Here is a 21521-nt window from a genome sequence, read left to right on the forward strand (position 1 = left end):
TCCCTGAGTGAGGAAAATATTAAGTGTTTCACGTACAATAGTTACAGTATATATTATTTCCTATTTATATTAATGTATTCCAAGAAAAAGTTCACATTATCAAAATATTACATAACAGGCCTATTCAATTAATTTTAATACTCCATTAATATAAAATGATCTATATTTGTAAAATTACTAAAAATAGATCGAAGAAAAAATGGTTAAATTGATTTAATAATGCTTGCATGTTATTCCTCGAATTTTAGATAAAAAATGAAGTTCCAATTCCCAATACATGGTTCATTACGGAGATAGGTAAAAGAAAAATAGTTTTTAATTATGATTTTAAAAGCGAAGCTATTCTATTATTTGGGTCTGTACTTCCATTTAATGCTGTTAATATAATAGGGGCTACGTTGCTAGCCTCTATGACCTCTGTATTCAAAGAGAAAGGAAAGGATCAGCAAAATAGCCTTGTAGCATCCTAAGGCTTAAATATGAAAAATAATAGCCTAAAAACATATCGGGGCCTATATGATGCTTCTTAAAATGGAGAACTCAATTTGACTGTTTGATTTTTAAGCTTTATCTTGTGGATGTAGTCATCCTTGTTAAACCATAACTGATACACCTTATTTTTAGATAAAACAAAAAACTAGGACGAAGCTAAATCCGTCCTACTTTGGATTCCTGTGTCTTCATAAAAATGAGGAAGATGAGAGGAGAAAAGTGGGAAAGAAAACCCTTAGAAAAGAGATGGATAATTTCTCATTTTTATGACGTCACATGAATCAAAAGTAGGACGGATTAGGCTTCATCAAAACTAGGCCCAGTAATTATATGTATATATGATTAACACAATTTTTAAAAATTTAGGAATAAGGCAATGTGTCAGGGGATGCTGTATCTCCATCTTAGTCTTAGTTTTATTAGTTACTCACTAATTCTCTCCCCCTGCCCCACAGTGGTAAGTATCTCCACCTTAGTATTAGTTTTATTAGTTACTCACTAATTCTCTACCTCTGCCCCACAGTGGTAAGTATCTCCATCTTAGTATTAGTTTTATTAGTTACTCACTAATTCCCTCCCTCTGCCCCACAGTGGTAGGTATTTCCACCTTAGTATTAGTTTTATTAGTTACTCACTAATTCCCTCCCTCTGCCCCACAGTGGTAAGTATCTCCACCTTAGTATTAGTTTTATTAGTTACTCACTAATTCTCTCCCTCTGCCCCACAGTGGTAGGTATTTCCACCTTAGTATTAGTTTTATTAGTTACTTACTAATTCTCTACCTCTGCCCCACACTGGTAAGTATCTCCATCTTAGTATTAGTTTTATTAGTTACTCACTAATTATCTCCCTCTGCCCCACAGTGGTAAGTAGATAGATCATTAGATAGTAGATAGACAAATAGATAGTTGATAAATGGATAGTTAGAAAGATAAGTAGCAGGGATATTAAGGGATAAGACAATGGGTTATATGATGAACAAAATTATCCCTTCTGTAAATAAAGATTATTGATTAAAAAGGTTGGACACTGAAATAAGATGACATGGTATTAAAATTTTGAGTACTAATGTAATTTTCAATCAAATGCCCCCTATCCTCCCCTGATAAATAGATAGTTTAAGACACATTGAAAGTTAATAAAGATAAGAAAAAAATCATTTAGAGATAAATTCATTGATTCCAAAAATTAATAAATTATTTTTCAGTGCTGTTATAACTCTGAAATATACCATAGAAGACCAGTATACTATCACAAAATAAACAGATTAAAGAAAAGTTTACAACCTTTGTATGAAAGAATTCAAAAGCCAAATCATTTATCAAATTTTGGCAGTTCTCTGGGTTCTCTGTCAGATTTTGTTCCCCAAGGTAAAGTTCAACTGTTAAAATAATTTAAATAAGATTCAAAAAAATATAATTTTTAAATTTTGATAAAATATAACAAATTTACATATTAATTTTAAAAATTTTAATCTAGATTTCAACAGAAAAACCTACAGCCTTCCAACTGATATCATAAATAAATATTCATCATCAAATTTTCTAATTCCACCAATTAAAAACCTTCCATCAATACAAAATTTACAATCAAAGTTTCCTTTGAAGGTGTCACAAAATATTCACTCAGGTGGGTTTACTTTATCTATTACGAAATTTGTCATCACTAACAGGAAAAAAAAAAAATTTTAATCAAATCATTTTTAGTTTAATATTTTGAATCAAGATAAAAATATATTTTTTAGGCAATCATCACTTTGTAACAGAAAAGCCTTTAGAAGTGAGCAATAGTTATCACATGAAGCCTCCAACATATAACACACAAACAGAGAGTCCTCCTAGCATTTATAATCTTCCATCACTAAGTTTCAATTTTATGCAGCAAATGTCTGAAAGACCAACTTATGACTTTGTAAAAGAAAGCTTTCAAAAGAGTCCATCATATAGTCATATCTTTTCCCCAGTGTCTACACAGCCTAATCTGGATTTGACTAGCTTTAGATCACCAACTAGTTATAATTCTAAACAAAATATTCATTCATCATATTCAAGTTCCCACTATGGAGGAATACTTCATAATACTCTGAATCAAAACAATAATTTCATGAAACAATATCACAAGTATTCACCCCCAGCAATGGCTGTCAGCACAGAGTCACCTGTGGCTGCTGGCACTGCAACACAATCTGGAGTCTGTTCACCAAGTGTATTTACCAATGGCCATAAACAGGTAAATAAACATACAAGCTGAATTTTAAAGTTTTTTAGTTTTGGTAAACACATTCTGATTATTAATAATCATATATCTAAGGTCAGGAGTAACTTCAGTGGTGTTGGACATTTGTACCTGGAACTTGGTGGGTATGATCATAAATACCTGAATAAACCCACACATCTGGAAACTGTTGGTCCAGATAGCAATAACTGTAGGCCAATTGGCCTTTCTCCCTTACCAAGGTAAATAATGTAAATTTTTAAGAATTAATAATCATGAAATTAAATTAGACAAGCATATATAAAAGCTTTTAAAATAAACCAAGATCTGTGTATAAAGATATATCTGATTCAGGTCTGTGATGTACCCTTTAGTGGTTTTGGCCTATGGAAGGGTTCTTCTTTGTGATCAGGGAATGGGGTAAGTAAAACAAACTTACTACTTCGATACTCTAAGTTAAATCTGTACATCATTCATTTTTTAAGAAAAAAGTCAAAGACCTCTTATGTAAAAACTTCCTAGTTTAGTTTATTTTAGTTTCTGACTAGACAATGTTTACAATTTAATTAACTTAAAAATTAAATCATTACAACGTGACACTTTGTTCTATAAGTAAATTTGTTGTCAATTTCATTTTAAGAAAATTACATTTATTTAAGTCCTGTTTTTTAAGTTTGTTTCTTTTTACTATAGGTCATTAAATCTCAGAGATTGGGCTTGTTGGGAACATTTAGTACCTCATAGGTAAGTCATTAATATACTTTTTAATATTTTTTGTTTAAAGCAATGTTGATTTCAAGCAAATTAATACATAACAGATAAAACAATAAAAATTTCAGGACATCTGGGGCTGTCTGGAGACCTATCTCTGTACCAGCAAAAACTACTTTTCATTCAAGTTCTGCAGTTTACAAAGATAACTTTTATATTATAGGTAATCCAATAGTGTGTTACTAGCTTATTATTTTTCACTTGAAGATATATGATAAAGATAATGAAAAAGTAAGTTTTATTAAATAAAGTACATTTTTATTTCTTTAGGAGGAACAGACAAACCAACAGATTCAGATTTCAAAGCAAAAACATTTGTCAGAATTTATAACCCAAGGAACAGATTATGACTTTTAGAATAATACAATACGTAAATATATTTTTTTTAAATTAGATAAAATATTTTATGTTAAAGATTATAGTCATTCAGAACTGATAGTCAAGCGTAACAAGTTTTTAATCTGAAATTTATCATCAGAGTTGGGAAATGGTTTGAAGGTGCTAATCTTCCATACGATGTGTTGAATGGTTGTGCAGTTGGAACACACCAAGGGGTGATTGTTCTGGGAGATTTTGGTCCAGACGCGGGTACAAATGCCTACCTGATGGTTAATGGAACATACTGGGAGCCACTACAGGTAAACATTGATTTAAACTTGTGTACTTTGTGAAAACAATTATAAGTGGTTTTAACAAAATCCTTTGTAAATTATCTTTTAATATATATATTTAAACCTATTTAAAAATACATTGCAACATTATTTTATGACATTATTCATTTAGAGAAGCATCCATAATACAAGTTGGGAAACCCAGATTGCTTGCACTGTTTGGAGAAAACACAATAGGTAAGTGGTTTATGGTAACTTTAGACTATCATACTTTATTTAGTACTAAGGATTTTTGTTTGTCCGTTAAGATCCGGATAACAACTGTACAACTTTAAGCACCTACTCTCTTCCTCCCCTTCATAATAGTGGCATAGCAACCTGTAAGCCAAAAAGTAACATAATAGTTAAAATTTTCCAATATACTAACTACATTTTTTTTAATTTACAGTGAAAAAGTTGTGCTTGTGAGTGATAACAAGTATGTTGAGTACCTGGATCTTGGAGTTACCAACTCTACATGGAAGTCACTTCCTGATCTTCCTGATAACTTGGTTAATGTTCATATTGGCAACCATGGAGATAAACTTTTTGTCACCACTTTAGAAAGGTGAAAATAATTGATTATTTGCAAGTTTTTAGAAATATGTAATTAAGAAAAGCAAAATAAACATTTATATTTTATTTTAGTAATAAAACACCAAAAAATGGATTGGTTATAAGTTTACTTGATGAAGAAGATGCTAGTTATTGCTGGCACACAGAAAAGTCAAATCATACAGTCAGAATTCAACAGGTATAATTTTTATTGAACCCCATTCAATTTTCCAACTGCATTATTATAAAAGAGGAAAATTACAAAGCAATTTGATTTCCAGATCCTTTTCTACTTTCTTTCCAGATAATCTATTCCCAAAGGTATTTTGACACAAACACCAAATTAATTAATTTGTTATATAAATATCCTATTCATGAGAACAACTTAATACCAAAACGTGACCTGTATTATAAAATTATTTAATTCAATTTGATTCATGAAATTTAACACCTCTAAATTTAACTTTTGAAGAAAAATTATAAAGGGGTAGTTTCATGAAATGCATTTGAACTTAATTTAGTGAACTGCATATTTTATCCTGGTTAATTGGTAAAACCACCTTTATATGGCATATATTTGAAAGAATTTAAATTTTCTACTATGTAGTTTTTAAAATATCAAGACCTAAAAATTGTCTTTTTAAATTGCATATATCACAAAAAAACGATTTTCAAGTCTTGATATTTTCAAAACTAAGTGATAGAAAAGTAAAATTCTTTCAAATATATGCCATATAAATATAGTTTAACCCATTAACTAGCCAAAAATTTGCAGTTTACTAATTTAAGTTCAAATGCATTTCGTGAAACTACCCCTTTGTAATTTGTAAATATAATGCAAAGGTACAAAAGGACATCTTTAATCATTAACAAGAGATTTTTTAAAAGAAATTAATTATTTTTCTTTTTCTTTTAAGGGGTCTGTTGAGATACCATATGCCTTCTTGCCTGATTGCTACAGACCAAATGTATTCTGAAACATATGAATACTTTATTAAAAGAAAGGGTCCAAAAACATACAAAAAAAACAATTGAACCAAAATATTAACAAAAGTCTGAAAATCCAAATATTATATAGATATTTATTAAACAATAATGATAGATAAAAAAAGTTATTTAAAGTGATGTTTTTTAAAACTTAATCTTTCCCTGTAAAAAAAAACAATGAAAGTAAAGTTTATCAAAAAGTGACCAAAGTTGTTAGTAGCGAAGCTACTCTATAATTCACTATGTCCGTCCGTCCGTCAGTCAGTCAGTCCGTCCGTAACGCTATGGGGGAAACGTGATTTTCTTGGCTCCTATTCAAGATAGACAGCTGAAATTTTTATTAGTAGCGAAGCTACTCTATAATTCACTATGTCCGTCCGTCCGTCAGTCAGTCAGTCCGTCCGTAACGCTATGGGGGAAACGTGATTTTCTTGGCTCCTATTCAAGATAGACAGCTGAAATTTTTAGTGAAGATTCATATGACATAAGCCCATCTAATCTATACATTGTTTTGTCCGTCTGTCTGTTAATTGGGGTGCTAGATCGATTCCTAGATTTTTACGTTTTTGTAATTTTCTCGATTCCTGTTCAAGATAAATGGCTGGAATTTTCAGGGATTGAATAAATTTAGATTTTACATATTTCGATTAAGTTTTATTTAGATGCCTTTATTAGTTGGGGTGTTAGATCGATTCCTAGATTTTTAAGTTTTTATGATTTTTTCAATCCCTATACAAGATAGACAGTTGAATTTTTTTAGTGATTAATTAAGTCAACATTCTTCATATTTTGACAAAGTTTTTTAAAGACTTACTTTTTTTGGGGTGCTAAATCGAATTTTAGATTTTAATTTTAAAGGGATTGAACAAGTTTACTTTATACATAATTCCACCTATTTTTATTAAGATACCTTTATTGGTTAGGGTGCTAGATCGATTCCTAGTTTTTCAAGTTTTTGTGATTTTCTCAACTCCTGTTCAAGATAAACGGTTGAATTTTTTAGTGATTAATTAAGTCAACATTCTTCATATTTTGACAAAGTTTTTTAAAGACTTACTTTTTTTGGGGTGCTAAATCGAATTTTAGATTTTAACGTTTTTTCTTATTAGCTTAATGCTTCAAAAAAACATTATACAATATACATTTAAAAAGGTTTCGTGATTTTTGTTATTGAAGCTTTTATTACATACTCTATAGATCATTTCCAGTTGTCTATTTATAGTTTTTGAGCTTCGCTACTTATGGATGTTGTCATCCTTGTTTTTAGACTTATCTAACATTTTTAATATGATATTATTGAAACAAAACATTTTATACCAAAGTTTGTTATAAAACATTTTAAACAGTATTTAAAATAAATTGTAATTACTTTTGTAGTCTATTGAAGTATTTTATCAATACGTATGTTTGGAAATTGGAAATTTTAAATTTAAACATTTGATGCAGAAAAAGAATTTTTTAAATAGTATTTCAGTTTTCAATGATAAAATACATTTATCAATATCATTACGTATATCTATTCATAATCTAACTTTTGAAAAAAATAAACTTTAATTACCATACCTCATATAATCATCTACTATTTAGGATTTCATTTAAAACAGATAAAAAAACTTAAATTTGACAATGTTGCTTAGCTTATAAAAGTGAAAAAGAAATTGCATCATATTCATGAATATTTTCCATATTCTTTTCTAATTATATAATCTTTTTTAAGAATGATTAATTTTATAATGTTTTAATATTATTAGATGCTCAATGTATAGAATTGTGTATTTAAAAAGTTACAAATAATATGGGACCAACAATTTCAAGTTAATATTCCAATTCATGTATTATTCATGTATATTATAATTGCATTACCTTTAACATAAATCAGTAATACAAAAATTTGTTCAAGATAAACCAAATTTAATTTGATTTACAGTATTTTTAAATAAATTCATACTAATTAACTGTAAATAAATTGTAAGTTTAGTATTATGCAATATGCATATTCAGTACCTTGCTAAAAACGTAGATTTTAATTATAGTTTGTATTATTAAAACTTGGTATTTTGTTATAACAAAATGTTATTTTTTTAAATTAAAGACTACAGATTTGTATATCAATATTATTAAATAATAACTTGCTTATAAGACATTTAGTTAAAATAGACTTAATAAAATGTTCCAGATAGTAATGTTTAAATATGAATGCCTAGACTAGAAGATAAGTACCTAATATGTATAGAGTTTTGTTCATTTTGGCCTTTTGATGATGTGATTCATATTCTATTGATGTACAATTTGCATTTCTGTAAAATAAATACTTTATCAATCAAATTTTTAAATTGATCAATACATTTCAATGTCATGTATTAAATTAGATTGATTTGTTTTTCAGGTCACCATTGGTCTCTTAAATTTTCTTTGTTTGGTATTTTGATATCTTCTCTATTTCAAACATTTTTTTCTGTTTCTCTCTCTCTCTCTCTCTCTCTCTCTCTCTCTCTCTCTCTCTCTCTCTCTCTCTCTCTCTCTCTCTCTCTCTCTCTCTCTCTCTCTCTCTCTCCAAAGTGACTCTATAATGTACCATAACACGGCTGCTACTTAAGATAGGTTGCTGAAATACTTAGTTTGTCAGTCTGTAAGTCTTGCCTCAAAAGAAATTTATAAATTGAAATGTAAAGGTTTAGTGATTTTCCATTTATTTCTGATTTTCCTTTTCTCTCCATCTTTTTATGACTACTGAATAACTTACTTTATTCGTTTTTACATCAAGATTTGGTCCTTTGTTACTTGTGATGTCCTTAACTTAAAAATTAACTCTTTTAACATTTTAGGGAAATTACATATAGATGTCTATAGTGCCCTAACAAAATGGGGATAGATGTCACTGCTTTTGGCCTACCCATTCTATTGACGTTAGAAATTACCCCATCTCTTTTCTAGGGGGTTATTTCCCCTCTTCTCTTTCTCTTTCCCTCAACTATGACGTCAATTGAATCGGTAGAACAAAAGCGGTCACATCTATCCCCATTTTCCTAGTGCACTAAAAATACAGCTATAATTTACATACTTTTCAACAAATACTACTTTCATATTATTATTTTTCATTATTTGATGGAAATTAATTCTAAAACTAATCTGATATTAGAATTATTTGAGAAAGTAATTTAGGACAATACTTTACTGTGTTATTAAATGAGGATATAACTTTAGAAAGCATATATTAAAATGACTCATCAGGGGAATGCCGAAAAAGGTAGTTGCGTGAGACAGACACAAATACAGGATATGCAATGGAGTGTAATAGAATCCGCTACTCATTTACTTTTCTTTCTACCTTGCTTTCAATCTTTTATCTCAAATTTGTAGCAAAATTGAAAGATTGGTAAACTATTAATGGATATAATTTACGTGGATATCATGACAGGGGAAATATTATCGTCAATTTAGATTGCTGAATAGTTTAAGCCTGTGAGAAAGACAGCAAAAATGAGGGGAAAGCCTTGGCCATAATCAGGCAAAGTTTGGACTTCTAAATTGGTCAATTATTATTGGGCAAAATATTTTAGTTTTGTTGATTGGTCCAAATTTACGTGGTCTATTGTTTATAGGTTTAATATTGTCCGCGTTTCTTTCTTTTGATAAGCAAAACTTTTCTACAGATATTACTACGCCCGTACGGAAAGAACAGTTCATATTCTTAATTTTGGGGAATATCGATTTCAGTAGGTATTCACTTGAATTAAAAAAAAAAAAAATTTATAACCGAACATTTTCTATAATCAAGATTTAAAATGTTAGTATGTCCGTATTTTAAATCCTGTATTGAATTAAATATGGGTAAGATTTTCACAGAATTGTTGTAAATAATATTTAATGCGTTGTTTATTATTATCTTCAATTGTTTGTCAGTCTGTTTTGTACTGCTACACCTTTATGGATGTTGTCATCCTATTTATCTAAACTTTAGATTTTTGGTAGAGGGCTTCAAAACATTAAGGTCAAGTTATTTATTTGTGGTAAAATAATAAATAAAGACCAAATATAAGATATTTTGGCATATATTATCAATAAATCTCTGGCATTTTAGTATATTTTTTGAATTGGCCAATTACTCCTGTAAAGGTATGTTTAGCTTAATGAAAACAAGAAAAAATATATGAACAAAGCACTAAAATTAAATTCCTTATATACGATCATACATAAATTTGTTATAACTACTAAACGGATTGAGTTTTTATTTACAGTTTTTAAAAATAAATTTTAGAAATCACATTTTGTACAGAAGTATGGACATACCGAGATACCCTGATTATATAGTACATACGCTAATTTTAATTATACTATTGCATTATTAATAACGCACAAAAAAAGTTTGTGTCCTCCCCTAGATACTTTATGACCATTGCAATGGTACATTTATTATCGTCAAGGAGGGAGGGGTCATTGGACTATAATTTGAATTGGTTCCGCATTTTTTTAAACCACTTTATCTAATTTTGGGTACTTGAAATTAATTTTGATAAGATCCAAACTAGTTGTAACTAATAAATCTAACATACAAAAGGGGAATTATTGTTAATCATCAATAGTGCTGTACAATTCATTATCAATTGTCTTATCCCTTAAGATCCGTGTTTATTGAACCTTTCTATGTCCTTGTATTATAAAGTTTTTAGTTAGAGTCTACACCTCTGTCTTTTTGCATTAATACAAAAATAATCATAAACATGTGACAATTTAAACAAAAATTCAGTAAAACCATTTTTGTTGTTCGTTGTTCGTGGATTAGAAAATTAAATTGTCTTTATCCTGTCGTTAAAACCGTTGCTATTCTTAATTTAAGGTTGGTCCGTTTTAGAAATGTAATATAAATTTCAAATTTCGCCGTATGATTCCTGTTACAGTTAGGTACAATATAGAAAGCAAAACAACTCTTTAAAAATTTACAGAAAGTCCGTATATTTTTTTTAATATAATGATTTTGGCTTTTGGACAATAGATTTTAGATGCATATATGATATATCGTTGATAAAGTTACAAAATGAAAGTAAAAGGCTAAATATTATAATGGGAACCCTGTATTAAAGTAATTTTGGGATGGATTTATAAGAAATTTAATGTTAGATGCAAATTACTCTTCATTTACTAATGTTCGTACATCTGTCCGTTTGATTTTTGGAGTTTTGCTTTGTTGGATGTTGCTAACCTTGTTGAGCACTTTTTAAAATAAAAATACTTTATGAGAAAAGAAACTGGTTTATGTCAGTTTTGCGTAATTTTCTATATAAGGATAAGACAATGAAGGTTGTGACTATATTACTCAGTGAGATTCTATGATATGAAATTATCCACTTACATAATCACAGTTCTGGGAGAAAGAAAGTTGTGTAGATTAATTTATTTATACCTCTCTGATATTATGATGAATAATGGCAGGTAGGAAAAATTGTTATCTATGTATACTAAAATAAACTTTTTTAATGGAAAGCAGGGTGTAATAAACATCATGAAATTATAGAAAACAGAGATAGCAGTCTTAAAAATAAGATTTTTGATTACTTTCCGTTGTTTAATCGGCTGTTTATTACACTAGTCCCAAAAAATTTACAATAACTTTTCTTTTTCGTTGGCTTAACAACATTGGGGACTAATGTGAATTTTGACTGGTTGGTTTATTACATTGAATGTCCAAACGTTTCAACCACTAATTTTAATCTACTGGAAGGGGTAATTTGTGTATTGTCATTGGGGATATACATCAATTTATCAGCTGCTGTCTTATCCCTTTAGATCCCTGGTTAAAAATTCTGAAAACTAAATAAAAGAAAGAAGGTAGAGTATTGATGATAAGGGATGGTTTATATACAGAAGGGAATACCAAACACACACACACACACACACACACACACACACACACACACACACATACTAGCACACTAAAATTAATCATCGAACCGTAACGCGGTGTTTTAGGGTTGTTCTTTTTTTTGGTTTAGTTAATTTCAAAGCAACTTTATGCATGTATTTCTTTATAGTGCAACGAATAGAACAAATGTGTTTTTTACGCTAGGTGACTTTTATAGCTTAGTGATACAATTGTTATAGGAAAAAGAACACTTAAGTGAAAGAAAAAGGCGTTTTGTTATGAACTTTTATTCATAATATTGCAAATACAGACTTTTAATAAAATAAAATATAAAATAAAAGTTCTTGTATCTTTTCGTCCAAGATAATAACTTTATTTAAAACGGTCGATAATATACGTATGACAAATATGACAAAAGTATGCATAGAATTGTTTAATATTACACATACGGGAATAGGTTTCTGTATTGTTCTGTCAAACGGAAAAATTCTTCATAAAGTTTTTGCTAGAATATTTGGAATAACCATTCCAGCATTATCAATATTACAAAAAAATTAAAATATCAAAAAATAATTACCGTTATCCGTCATTTTTATTCATATTTTACAGGGTTCGGAAGCCGCGCTATCAGCCGCGCGGCTGCGGCTGCGGCTGAATCCTAATTTGCGGCTGCGGCTGCGGCTGCGGCTGCGGCTGCTTAAAGTTATGGAAGTGGCTGAGGCTGAGAGTGGCTGAGGCTTAGTGCGGCTGAGAGTGGCTGCGGCTGAATGCGGCTGAGGCTTAATAAGAATTGGGGTGGCTGAGGCTTACAGTGGCTGAATTGGAATTTTGTGGCTGAGGCTTCGAGCGGCTGAGGCTTACAGTGGCTGAGGGTGGCTGAGGCTTACAGTGGCTGAAGGATTTGTGGCTGAGGCTGCGGCTTACTGAAAGCCGCGCGGCTCATAGCGGCTGCGGCTTACAGTGGCTGATTGGAAAATTAAGCCGCGCGGCTGAGTGAGGCTGAGGCTGAGAGTGGCTGATAACATAATTAAGCCTCGCGGCTGATTCTGAGGCTGCGGCTTACTGAAAGCCGTGCGGCTGAGGCTGTGGCTGAATTAAATTCAGCCGCGCAGCTGAATGCGGCTGCGGCTTAATACAATATTAAGCCTTGCGGCTGATCTTATGGCTGATTATAAAATAAGCTTTGCAGCTGAGGCTTCGGCTAAATTGGATTTTTTAAATGCATTCTAGGACATTTTTTGGAGAGTTAAGGGTGGTTAGGGGTTGTGAGAATAAGAGTGGAGGGAAGAGGGGGGAGGACAGCAGGATTTTTTCAAATGTTTGATTCAGAATTAGTACCCAAATTTTATACTGGTACTCAAAGTTTTATTCTAGTACCCAAAGTTTTATACTGGTACTCAAAGTTTTATACTGGTACCCAAAGTTTTAGTCTGGAACCCAAAGTTTTATAATAGTACCCAAAGTTTTAGACTAGAACCCAAAGTTTTATACTGGTACCCAAATTTTACTGGTAACCAAAGTTTTATACTGGTACACAAAGTTTTATACTGGTACCCAAAGTTTTATACTGGTACCCAAAATTTTATACTGGTACCCAAAGTTTTATTCTGGTACCCAAAGTTTTATACTGGTACCCAAAGTTTTATACTGGTACCCAAAATTTTATACTGGTACCCAAAGTTTTATACTGGTACCCAAAGTTTTATACTAGTACCCAAAATTATATACTAGTACTCAAATTTTATTCTGGTATCCAAAGTTTTATTCTAGTACCCAAAGTTTTATACTAGTACTCAAAGTTTTATACTGGTACCCAAAGTTTTTATACAGGTACCCAAAGTTTTAGACTAGTACTCAAATTTTATTCTGGTACCCAAAGTTTTATACTTGTACCAAAAGTTTTATACTAGAACCCAAAGTTTTATACTGGTACCCAAAGTTTTATACTGGTACCCAAAGTTTTAAACTGATACCCAAAGTTTTATACTGGTACTTAAAATTTATACTGGTACCCAAAGTTTTTTACTGGTACCCAAAGTTTTATACTAGAACCCAAAGTTTTATACTGGTACCCAAAGTTTTATACTGGTACCTAAAGTTTTAAACTGGTACCAAAAGTTTTATACTGGTACTAAAAATTTATACTGGTACCCAAAGTTTTTTACTGGTACCCAAAGTTTTATACAGGTACCCAAATTTTATACTGGTACCCAAAGTTTTATACTGGTACCCAAAGTTTTATACAGTTACCCAAATTTTATACTGGTACCCAAATTTTATACTGGTACCCAAAGTTTTATACTGGTACCCAAAGTTTTATACTGGTACCCAAAATTTTATACTAATACCTAAAATTTTGTTTTAATATTGGTACCCAAAGTTTTATACTGGTACCTTAAGTTTTATACGAGTACCCAAAGTTTTATACTGGTACCCAAATTTTATATTGGTACCCAAAGTTTTATACTGGTACCCAAAGTTTTATACTGGTACCCAAAATTTTATACTAATAGCCAAAAATTTATTCTGGTACCCAAAGTTTTATACTGGTACCCAAAGTTTTATACTAATAGACAAAAATTTATTCTGATACCCAAAGTTTTATACTGGTACCCAAAGTTTTATACAAGTTTTTTAGCAGTAGGAATTTATTTCAACATCTTTAGTTATGATGCAGTACAAAGCCTATCAACTCCCAGACGACGAGCCGATGCGCTACATGTTGAGCCACGGTCGAGGGTTTCTATGACATTAACTCAAGGTCCAACAACCCTGGATAACTAAGGGGAATTATATCTTTCCTTTGCGCCTGTTCATGTTGCACACCTAGCACCTAGGAACCATTTAATGTCTTCAGTTATAACGCAGTGTCTGCGCGAGATTCGAACCTATTACATCCCTGATGACAAGCAGATGCGCTACTTGTTGAACCTTGGGGAACCAATTCTTTCCTTTTCTGTATTAGTTTAAGTGACATCTATACAGCAACCAACTTTTTTTATTGAACTACCTGCCTGAAAGTTTTATGGTAATGAGTTACGCCTGTTTATGAGCCAAGGAAATCCTCCTACTCCAACTTTACATGTTGCACACCTGCCATAGCAGCAGTAGGAACCATTTAATGTCTTCAGTTATAACGCAGTGTCTGGCCGAGATTCGAACCTATTACCTCCCTGATGACAAGCAGATGCGCTTCTTGTTGAACCTTGGATAATTAAGGGGAACCAATTCTTTCCAATTTAAGTGACATCTATCCAGCAACCAACTACCTGCCAGAAAGTCCTATGGTAATGAGTTACGCCTGTTTACGAGCCAAGGAAATCATACTCTAACTTTACATGTTGCATACCTGGCATAGCTGCAGTAGGAACCATTTAACGTCTTCCGTTTTCGCGCAGTGTCTGGCCAAGATTCGAACCTATTACCTCCATGATGACAAGCAGATGCGCTACATGTTGAGCCATGGTACGCAGGTTAAATTTGTCTTAAAAATAATCGTCTTTAAAATGCTTATCATATGTACACTTGCAATAAATGTATTTGTCATAAAAACTTACCTCTTATGAAAAATGTTTCTTTACAAAAGTGATTTTTATTACAATTATTCATGGGTATAATTTTTATGACTAACTTTTTATGTCACATAATCTTAATGACAATGTAATTATGAAGTTATTACAAAAAATACTAAACAATAGGTACTGGAAAAAGAAGAACTGAATTAAAATAATTTTTTGGGGGGTAGGGTGATTTTTATTGGGTGGGGAGGGCCAGGGCGAGTAAATCACATTTTTAATTTTGGGGTGATGTTTAATTTTTTTTCTAAGGCAATTTTTTTCTGGTAGTGTGATGGTACCCTCCCCCAAAATAGTTGTAAACCTTCCCAGTACCTATAAGAAACTACCCTGAATAGGAGCACCATATCGGTTTAGTAGTTAGCGAGATCCTGTAGTACAAACATATAGACAGACAAACAAACAGACATCATAATACTTAATGATCTAAAAATAAGACAAATTTTCATTTTGAAATATTGGAGCTCTGATAGCTTTTTGGTACGGTAACAGCTTTGAACCATCTATCATCCGGGTTCGAATCCCAGAAGAAAAAAAAATTTGGGGGGATGAACGGTGACTTTTATTATTTTTTTATGGGAAAATAGGGGGGAGTTTGGTTGAGCACCCACCAGTTTTAATTTTAGTTTTTTAAAAAATTCAAAAACTTGGAAAAGGCAATTTAAAAAGTTTACATTAGTTCAGTAGTTATCGAATTCTTAATCTACAGACAAAATAACTCTCCATACTTTATACATTTCCCCAAAAATTTATAAACTTTCCCTGGATCAATAAGAAGCTTCACATTACCACTTTATATAATAGAATATGTGGATATATTAAAAAAAAGAAAATTTGTTAATAAAATTATGGACCTCATTTATTGGCCAGTTCATTTATATATCCCATAAGAGGGGAGAGATGGATTAAAGGGGGTGTATGGGGGTTATTGTTATTTTAGCCAGCTGAGATTATTTCTTTATCAGAGTACATGAAAATATGGACAACATCAAAGTAATAATATATCGATTCATGTATTGCTTATAAAATCAGAAATTGTATAACATAATGATAAAGATAAAGAAACATTTTTTTTATAATAATTGCAGTTTCGAAAATAAAATCAATTTTAGTAAGTATCTTTGTAAAATAAACAAAATCGGATGATATATGATAATCATTTAACTATTTCAATTTATCGAGTACATAAAGATTATGTAGATTTTTTTCCATATTATACAGGACAATTTATTGCATTTTACAGACCTTTTTTAACCAACTTTAAAAAGTAAAATACATCGCTGTTTAAATTTTTTTTGTTAGAAAACATATTAGGATAATTTGTGTTCAAAATAAACACACACACATACCCTCCCCCCTACTCAAATCTTAATTTAATTATTTTCATTAATTTAAAAATACTATGAAAAATGAAATATGTATAAATCTTTTTTTTTGCATAACTTTTTTAGTGTCTCTCATCAACCACAAAGTATTAAATACATTTAAAATTGAAGAAATATCTAAGTAGGAGAAGCTTAATTATATAGAACAAGTATTGCGTACCTAAACGGAAAAATAATAGAGAAGCTACTATATAACTTGAGTATCACAAAAATTGATTGCCCCCTGTGAGGTTTGAACTCACGGTCCCTAGTTTACAAGACGAGTGCTCTACCATTGAGCTAAATAGGCCACTTGTACAAGAAAAAAAATTTAAGATAATGCAAATTCATAGTGAATATTAAGTAAATTCTGAAAAATTTGTATCTTTTAAAAACAATAAAATTAGGCAAACGTCAGTAGGGCAGTTACCCTATAAATAGTATTCAATAATATTCATAAGTATCAACGTTCAAAAACGTATTGCTCCTGGTGAAATTCGAACTTATAACCCCGGCATAACAGTGTAGAAGAACCGTGCGCTAACTGATTGCGCCACTAGAGCTCTTACATTACAGGTTCAAACTTTTTGTAGTTGTTCGAGATGGTAGTTTCTATGTTGTAATTTTAAAAAAAACTTAAGATAAAATTTTTATAAAAGAATATAAAAAAATTTAAAAGTATAACATTTAAAAAAATTATTTTTGGGCGATGGAAATGTCTGACCCCCACCCCAAAATTAGCTCAAAACCATCCAATGTCAATATATATATAACTAGCGGCTACGCCCCTAGAGGCCTTTAGGGGGCACTTGAGGAAGAGAGAGAGTCAAATTTAATAACCCAATTTCTTATTTTAAATTTTTAAAGAAAAGTAAAAAAAAAATTTTTTTTTGGGGGGGGGAATTTTTTTTTTAGGGGGGGGGGGGGCCTCCCCCCTCATTTTTAATTTTAGTTTAAAAAATTTAAAAAAAATTTTCTTTTTTGAGGGGGGGGGGATTTTAAATTTTTTTGGGGGGTTGGGGGTGTCCCACCCCCCAAAAAATAGTTATAAACCTTCCCAGGACCTATGAGAAGCTACCCTGTTAAGGAGAACCCGATCGGTTCAGCGGTTAGAGAGATCCTTCGGTACAGACACACAGATACACAGACACACAGACATCCTGTTACTTTAGTAAAAGGATTCCTGAGAAGGACAACATTGTCAGTTCAGTGGTTGCTGAGATCTTAAGCTTCAGACAGACAAAATTAAATGAAAATTAAGCCCCGCGGCTGAATTGACGGCTGAGGCTTGTACTAATTTAGCACCTGCGGCTGCGGCTGGGGCTTACAATATCTCAGCCGCGCGGCTGTGTCAAAGCTGCGGCTGAATTAAAAAAATTAAGCTGCGGCTGAGGCTGCGGCTTACAAATATCAAGCCGCGCGGCTGCGGCTGCGGCATAATCATAACTTTGCAGCTGCGGCTGAGGCTTTCTTGAAGCCGCGCGGCTGAGTGCGGCTGCGGCTTCAAATTATTAACAGCCGCGCGGCTGAGTGTGGCTGAGGCTTCCCCAACTATAAGCCGCGCGGCTGATTGCGGCTGAGGCTTAGAGGGGCGTTGGCTGAATGAGGCTTAGTGCGGCTGAGGCTTAATGTGGCTGAATTGGAGTTTTGTGGCTGAGGCTTACAGTGGCTGAGGCTTACAGTGGCTGAATGCGGCTGAGGCTTACAGTGGCTTATGTTTTCTTTAAGCCGCGCGGCTGCGACTAAGGCTGAGGCTTATTGGGTGGCTGAGGAATCCGCGCGGCTGATTTTGAGGCTTCTCGTAAGCCGCGCGGCTGATGGTGGCTGAGGCTGAGGCTGCGGCTGCGGCTTCCGAACCCTGATATTTTATCTAAATCTTCGTTTTATATGTCTAAGCTACAATATGTTTTCATCCTTGTTTTTCCTTATTTCTTATGAAGAAATAATAAGTATTCATAATTTTTGCTGCAAAACGATATTATAAAAACTTTGGAACTAGTTTAATCAGGGGCTGCTACTCAGCCAATTAATTCCATTTGAAATTGCCTAAAATTATTTATTTTGTTATAGTAAAGTTGGAGTAAAACTTTTTTTGGTGTAACTGAAAAGGAAGTGGGTATGAAGGGGAGAAAAAAGGGAAGGGGGAAATTTTCACTTAGAATTGTTTGTCTGAAGTACATTCCCTTTTCCCTGAGTTTAATAAACAGCCCAATGTCCCCTTCTCCCTGATCATTGCTCGAAGAAAATGAATGAAAATTGTTTTGACCATACTCAAAGTAATGTTGATAAAAACCCAAATAAAAACAAGATTACTTAGTACATTTACATCTACTTCTGTGATTTTTTGCAGCGCAGATACTCCATAACTCTGCCTGCCTACCGACTAAAATGTTCTTTTAATTGTTAAAAACTGTCTTGGCTGCTTTTCAACGGCTGAATATTTTGTAAAGATTTCTTTAATTAGTCTGCTTGGCTGTTCTTCCAACTTTCATAATTAAGAGTTTTGCTACAAATGGATGTTGCCATCCTTGATTGTCTATCAATTACTACTACTTATTATTTATACACTTTTTAAAAGCGAAGCTTTTCTATAAATAGGGTGGGTCCGTCCGTCCGTATGTTTGTCTGTCCGTCCGAGATAGATAGCTTTTTTCGTTAATTTAGGCATGTTAGAATTGTCCTATCGATTTCAAACTTTGCATGGTGATTTCTGTAGTAGTTAGGTACGATTTAGAAAGCGTAGCAACTCTATAATCATTACCAGAATGTCCGTACGTCCATTTTAAACATGTTGATTTTTTTTACTTTTTTAACAACAAATTTTTATGTGATCTAATCACCCGATTGATCTGATTTTTGGTATATTGATTCCTGGGCAACAAAGTATAATGTTATAAGCGAAGCAACTCTATAATCAAGTCCTAAATATGTAAGTATGTCCATAAACATTATCCTGTATAAAGCAGTTTTTCAACAAATTAACTTACAATTTTGCTTCGACATTTATACATCTACAATATTCTGATTATTCAGATCTGACACTATATAAGTCTTCATGTCCGTTTGTCCTACTGTTTCAGTGATTCGCTTTTATAGATGTTGTCATCCTTGTTTGATTAGTAGCAAGTATGCATTTTGGAAAGCATTATGGGACAATAGACTTTGAATTATACTAGTGCCTAAAGTTTATAAACACGAGCTCTTATTTGTTAACTTAAATAATGTGGGTACTTTTGGTAAATCCTAATTGGTTGTTAATCAAATAGTAGTATCCAAACTTTAAAGTATTAATTTTAAAGAATTGGCGGTTTTGTTTATTATTATTGGGTAATTACTAATTATCGTCCTATTTCTTATCCCTTAAGATCCCTACATTTTTAGACAGTTTGTATGGTAAATAAATACACAGTTAATATCCGTAAATTCTATCTATCTTAATTGAAAGAGTGAAAAAGAAAATGAATCATTATTAGGTATTCGGGATACCCCAGAAAAGAATAAATTGTCTACAGACATTACATAATCCCATATGTATGTAAATGTGTGTAAGAATATTTAAGTTGTTTTTGCAGAAATGCAAAAATGTAAAGAAGTTCATTGAAGTTTATATAAAAAGTTTTTAAATTTTACTTTTCCTATTTACTAGGGAAGCTACTCTGTAATTTACTTTTTCTGTCCTTCCGTCCGTCCGTATTGAAATAATAATAGTAATCCTTCTCTTTTTTTCTTGAAATTAAAGTCGCTACTTTTCATATTTTTCAGTATTGTAAAAACTTGAATAAGCGGCTACTTTTTAGGCGCCAGTGTAAAGTAAGGCAATTACTAAAAGGAAATTCTTTTCAATAAACTTCATCCAATAAAAAATCAAAACATACGTAACTTCAACATCAGAGAGAGGGATAAGATTTCTCGTAATTTTATATGTAGGTAGCAAAGGTCACTTTATCAGTTTTAGTAGTTTATTTATGCCAAAAATGAATATTTATTATATCGATATTGTAAACCAGGGCTCGGCAGCATCGTATCAGGCCTCAGGGAAATCAACCTTTTTAAATTTTATAAATCAGATGGAAGTCTTTACCTAACCCAAATATGACAAGCATTCTTTTTTTTTAAATTAGGCCTAGACGCGGCTGACGCGCGGCTGCTGAGTCCTGCTATGAACAAACTAATTTTACTATGTTCCTATTCCTAATATTTAATTTTTTCGAAGAATAGTCGTTGTTTCTAAATTTACATATTTGTGTGTAAATTGTAACATGATACATTGTTTTAGGCCTGAGGTGGATTCTTAAAAAAATTTGCACCACTAATCGCTTAGTGTGGCAAAATTGTTTTCGGGAAAAATCCTCCAACATCACATCTACAAAATTTAAATAAAATCTTATGTTAATAACCCTTCTATGAATTTGTTCAATTTTTGTAGATTTTTAATGATTTTTCATGAAAACAAATTTGCCACACTAAGCGATTAGTTGGGCAAATTTTTTTAAGAATCCATCTCTGTTTTAAGTACGTAGACAACAGACATACAAATTTGAAGTACAATTTGTAAAACATGAATGATGGCATTCATTTTAGCATAGCTTATCATCATTATAATTAGCTAATATGTTCTACAAGTCGAATATTATAGTAAAACACAAGAGGGAGAAAGGGTTAAATAACTGTATCTCCCCATTGCAGTGTCCTTGTGCCAACTCTCAATTGGTTTATTGAAAATCAACCAATTGTGTCGCGAAAATTAACACAGCAAAGTAGTAGAAAATAATTTCGAAGCAGACAAAAAAGGTCATTTGAAATGGAAGGAAGTAGTTATCTGTATATACATCTATACTAAAGATCTGTCAGTCGAAGGTTATTTTAGAAACTCTAACATATTTCTTTGATTCGAAATTTTCATCCATCTGACTGTAAGAAACTGTATGGGAGAAATGATTTTCTCGTATTCATTCGAATCCGGTGGATAGGAACCGGTTCTCATCCATACGAAAAAACTATGTCTAGCATCGTATTATATCCAGTTTTCTACGAATATAGAAATGTACAATCA

General features: G+C 31.8%; 2 protein-coding genes across 2 annotated transcripts; both read left to right on the forward strand.

Moving 5' to 3' along the window:
• Positions 1-246: 246 nt before the first annotated feature.
• On the forward strand, positions 247-3827 carry LOC145328442 (uncharacterized). Its single transcript, XM_080172133.1, has 10 exons — positions 247-297; positions 859-949; positions 1700-1862; positions 1972-2121; positions 2237-2721; positions 2803-2948; positions 3061-3126; positions 3400-3450; positions 3546-3640; positions 3748-3827. The coding sequence occupies exons 1-10, from the start codon at positions 278-280 to the stop codon at positions 3825-3827; spliced, it is 1347 nt and encodes a 448-aa protein (XP_080028259.1). The 5' UTR covers positions 247-277.
• A 146-nt stretch (positions 3828-3973) lies between these two features.
• Positions 3974-5710, forward strand: LOC145327694 (uncharacterized). Its single transcript, XM_080171249.1, has 5 exons — positions 3974-4115; positions 4261-4325; positions 4537-4695; positions 4776-4881; positions 5600-5710. The coding sequence occupies exons 1-5, from the start codon at positions 4083-4085 to the stop codon at positions 5657-5659; spliced, it is 423 nt and encodes a 140-aa protein (XP_080027375.1). The 5' UTR covers positions 3974-4082; the 3' UTR covers positions 5660-5710.
• The last annotated feature ends 15811 nt before the right edge of the window (positions 5711-21521 follow it).

The sequence above is a fragment of the Acartia tonsa genome, chromosome 9, assembly GCF_053477335.1.
Source record: "Acartia tonsa isolate MP-2025a chromosome 9, ASM5347733v1, whole genome shotgun sequence".
Taxonomy (NCBI): Eukaryota; Metazoa; Arthropoda; class Copepoda; order Calanoida; family Acartiidae; genus Acartia; species Acartia tonsa.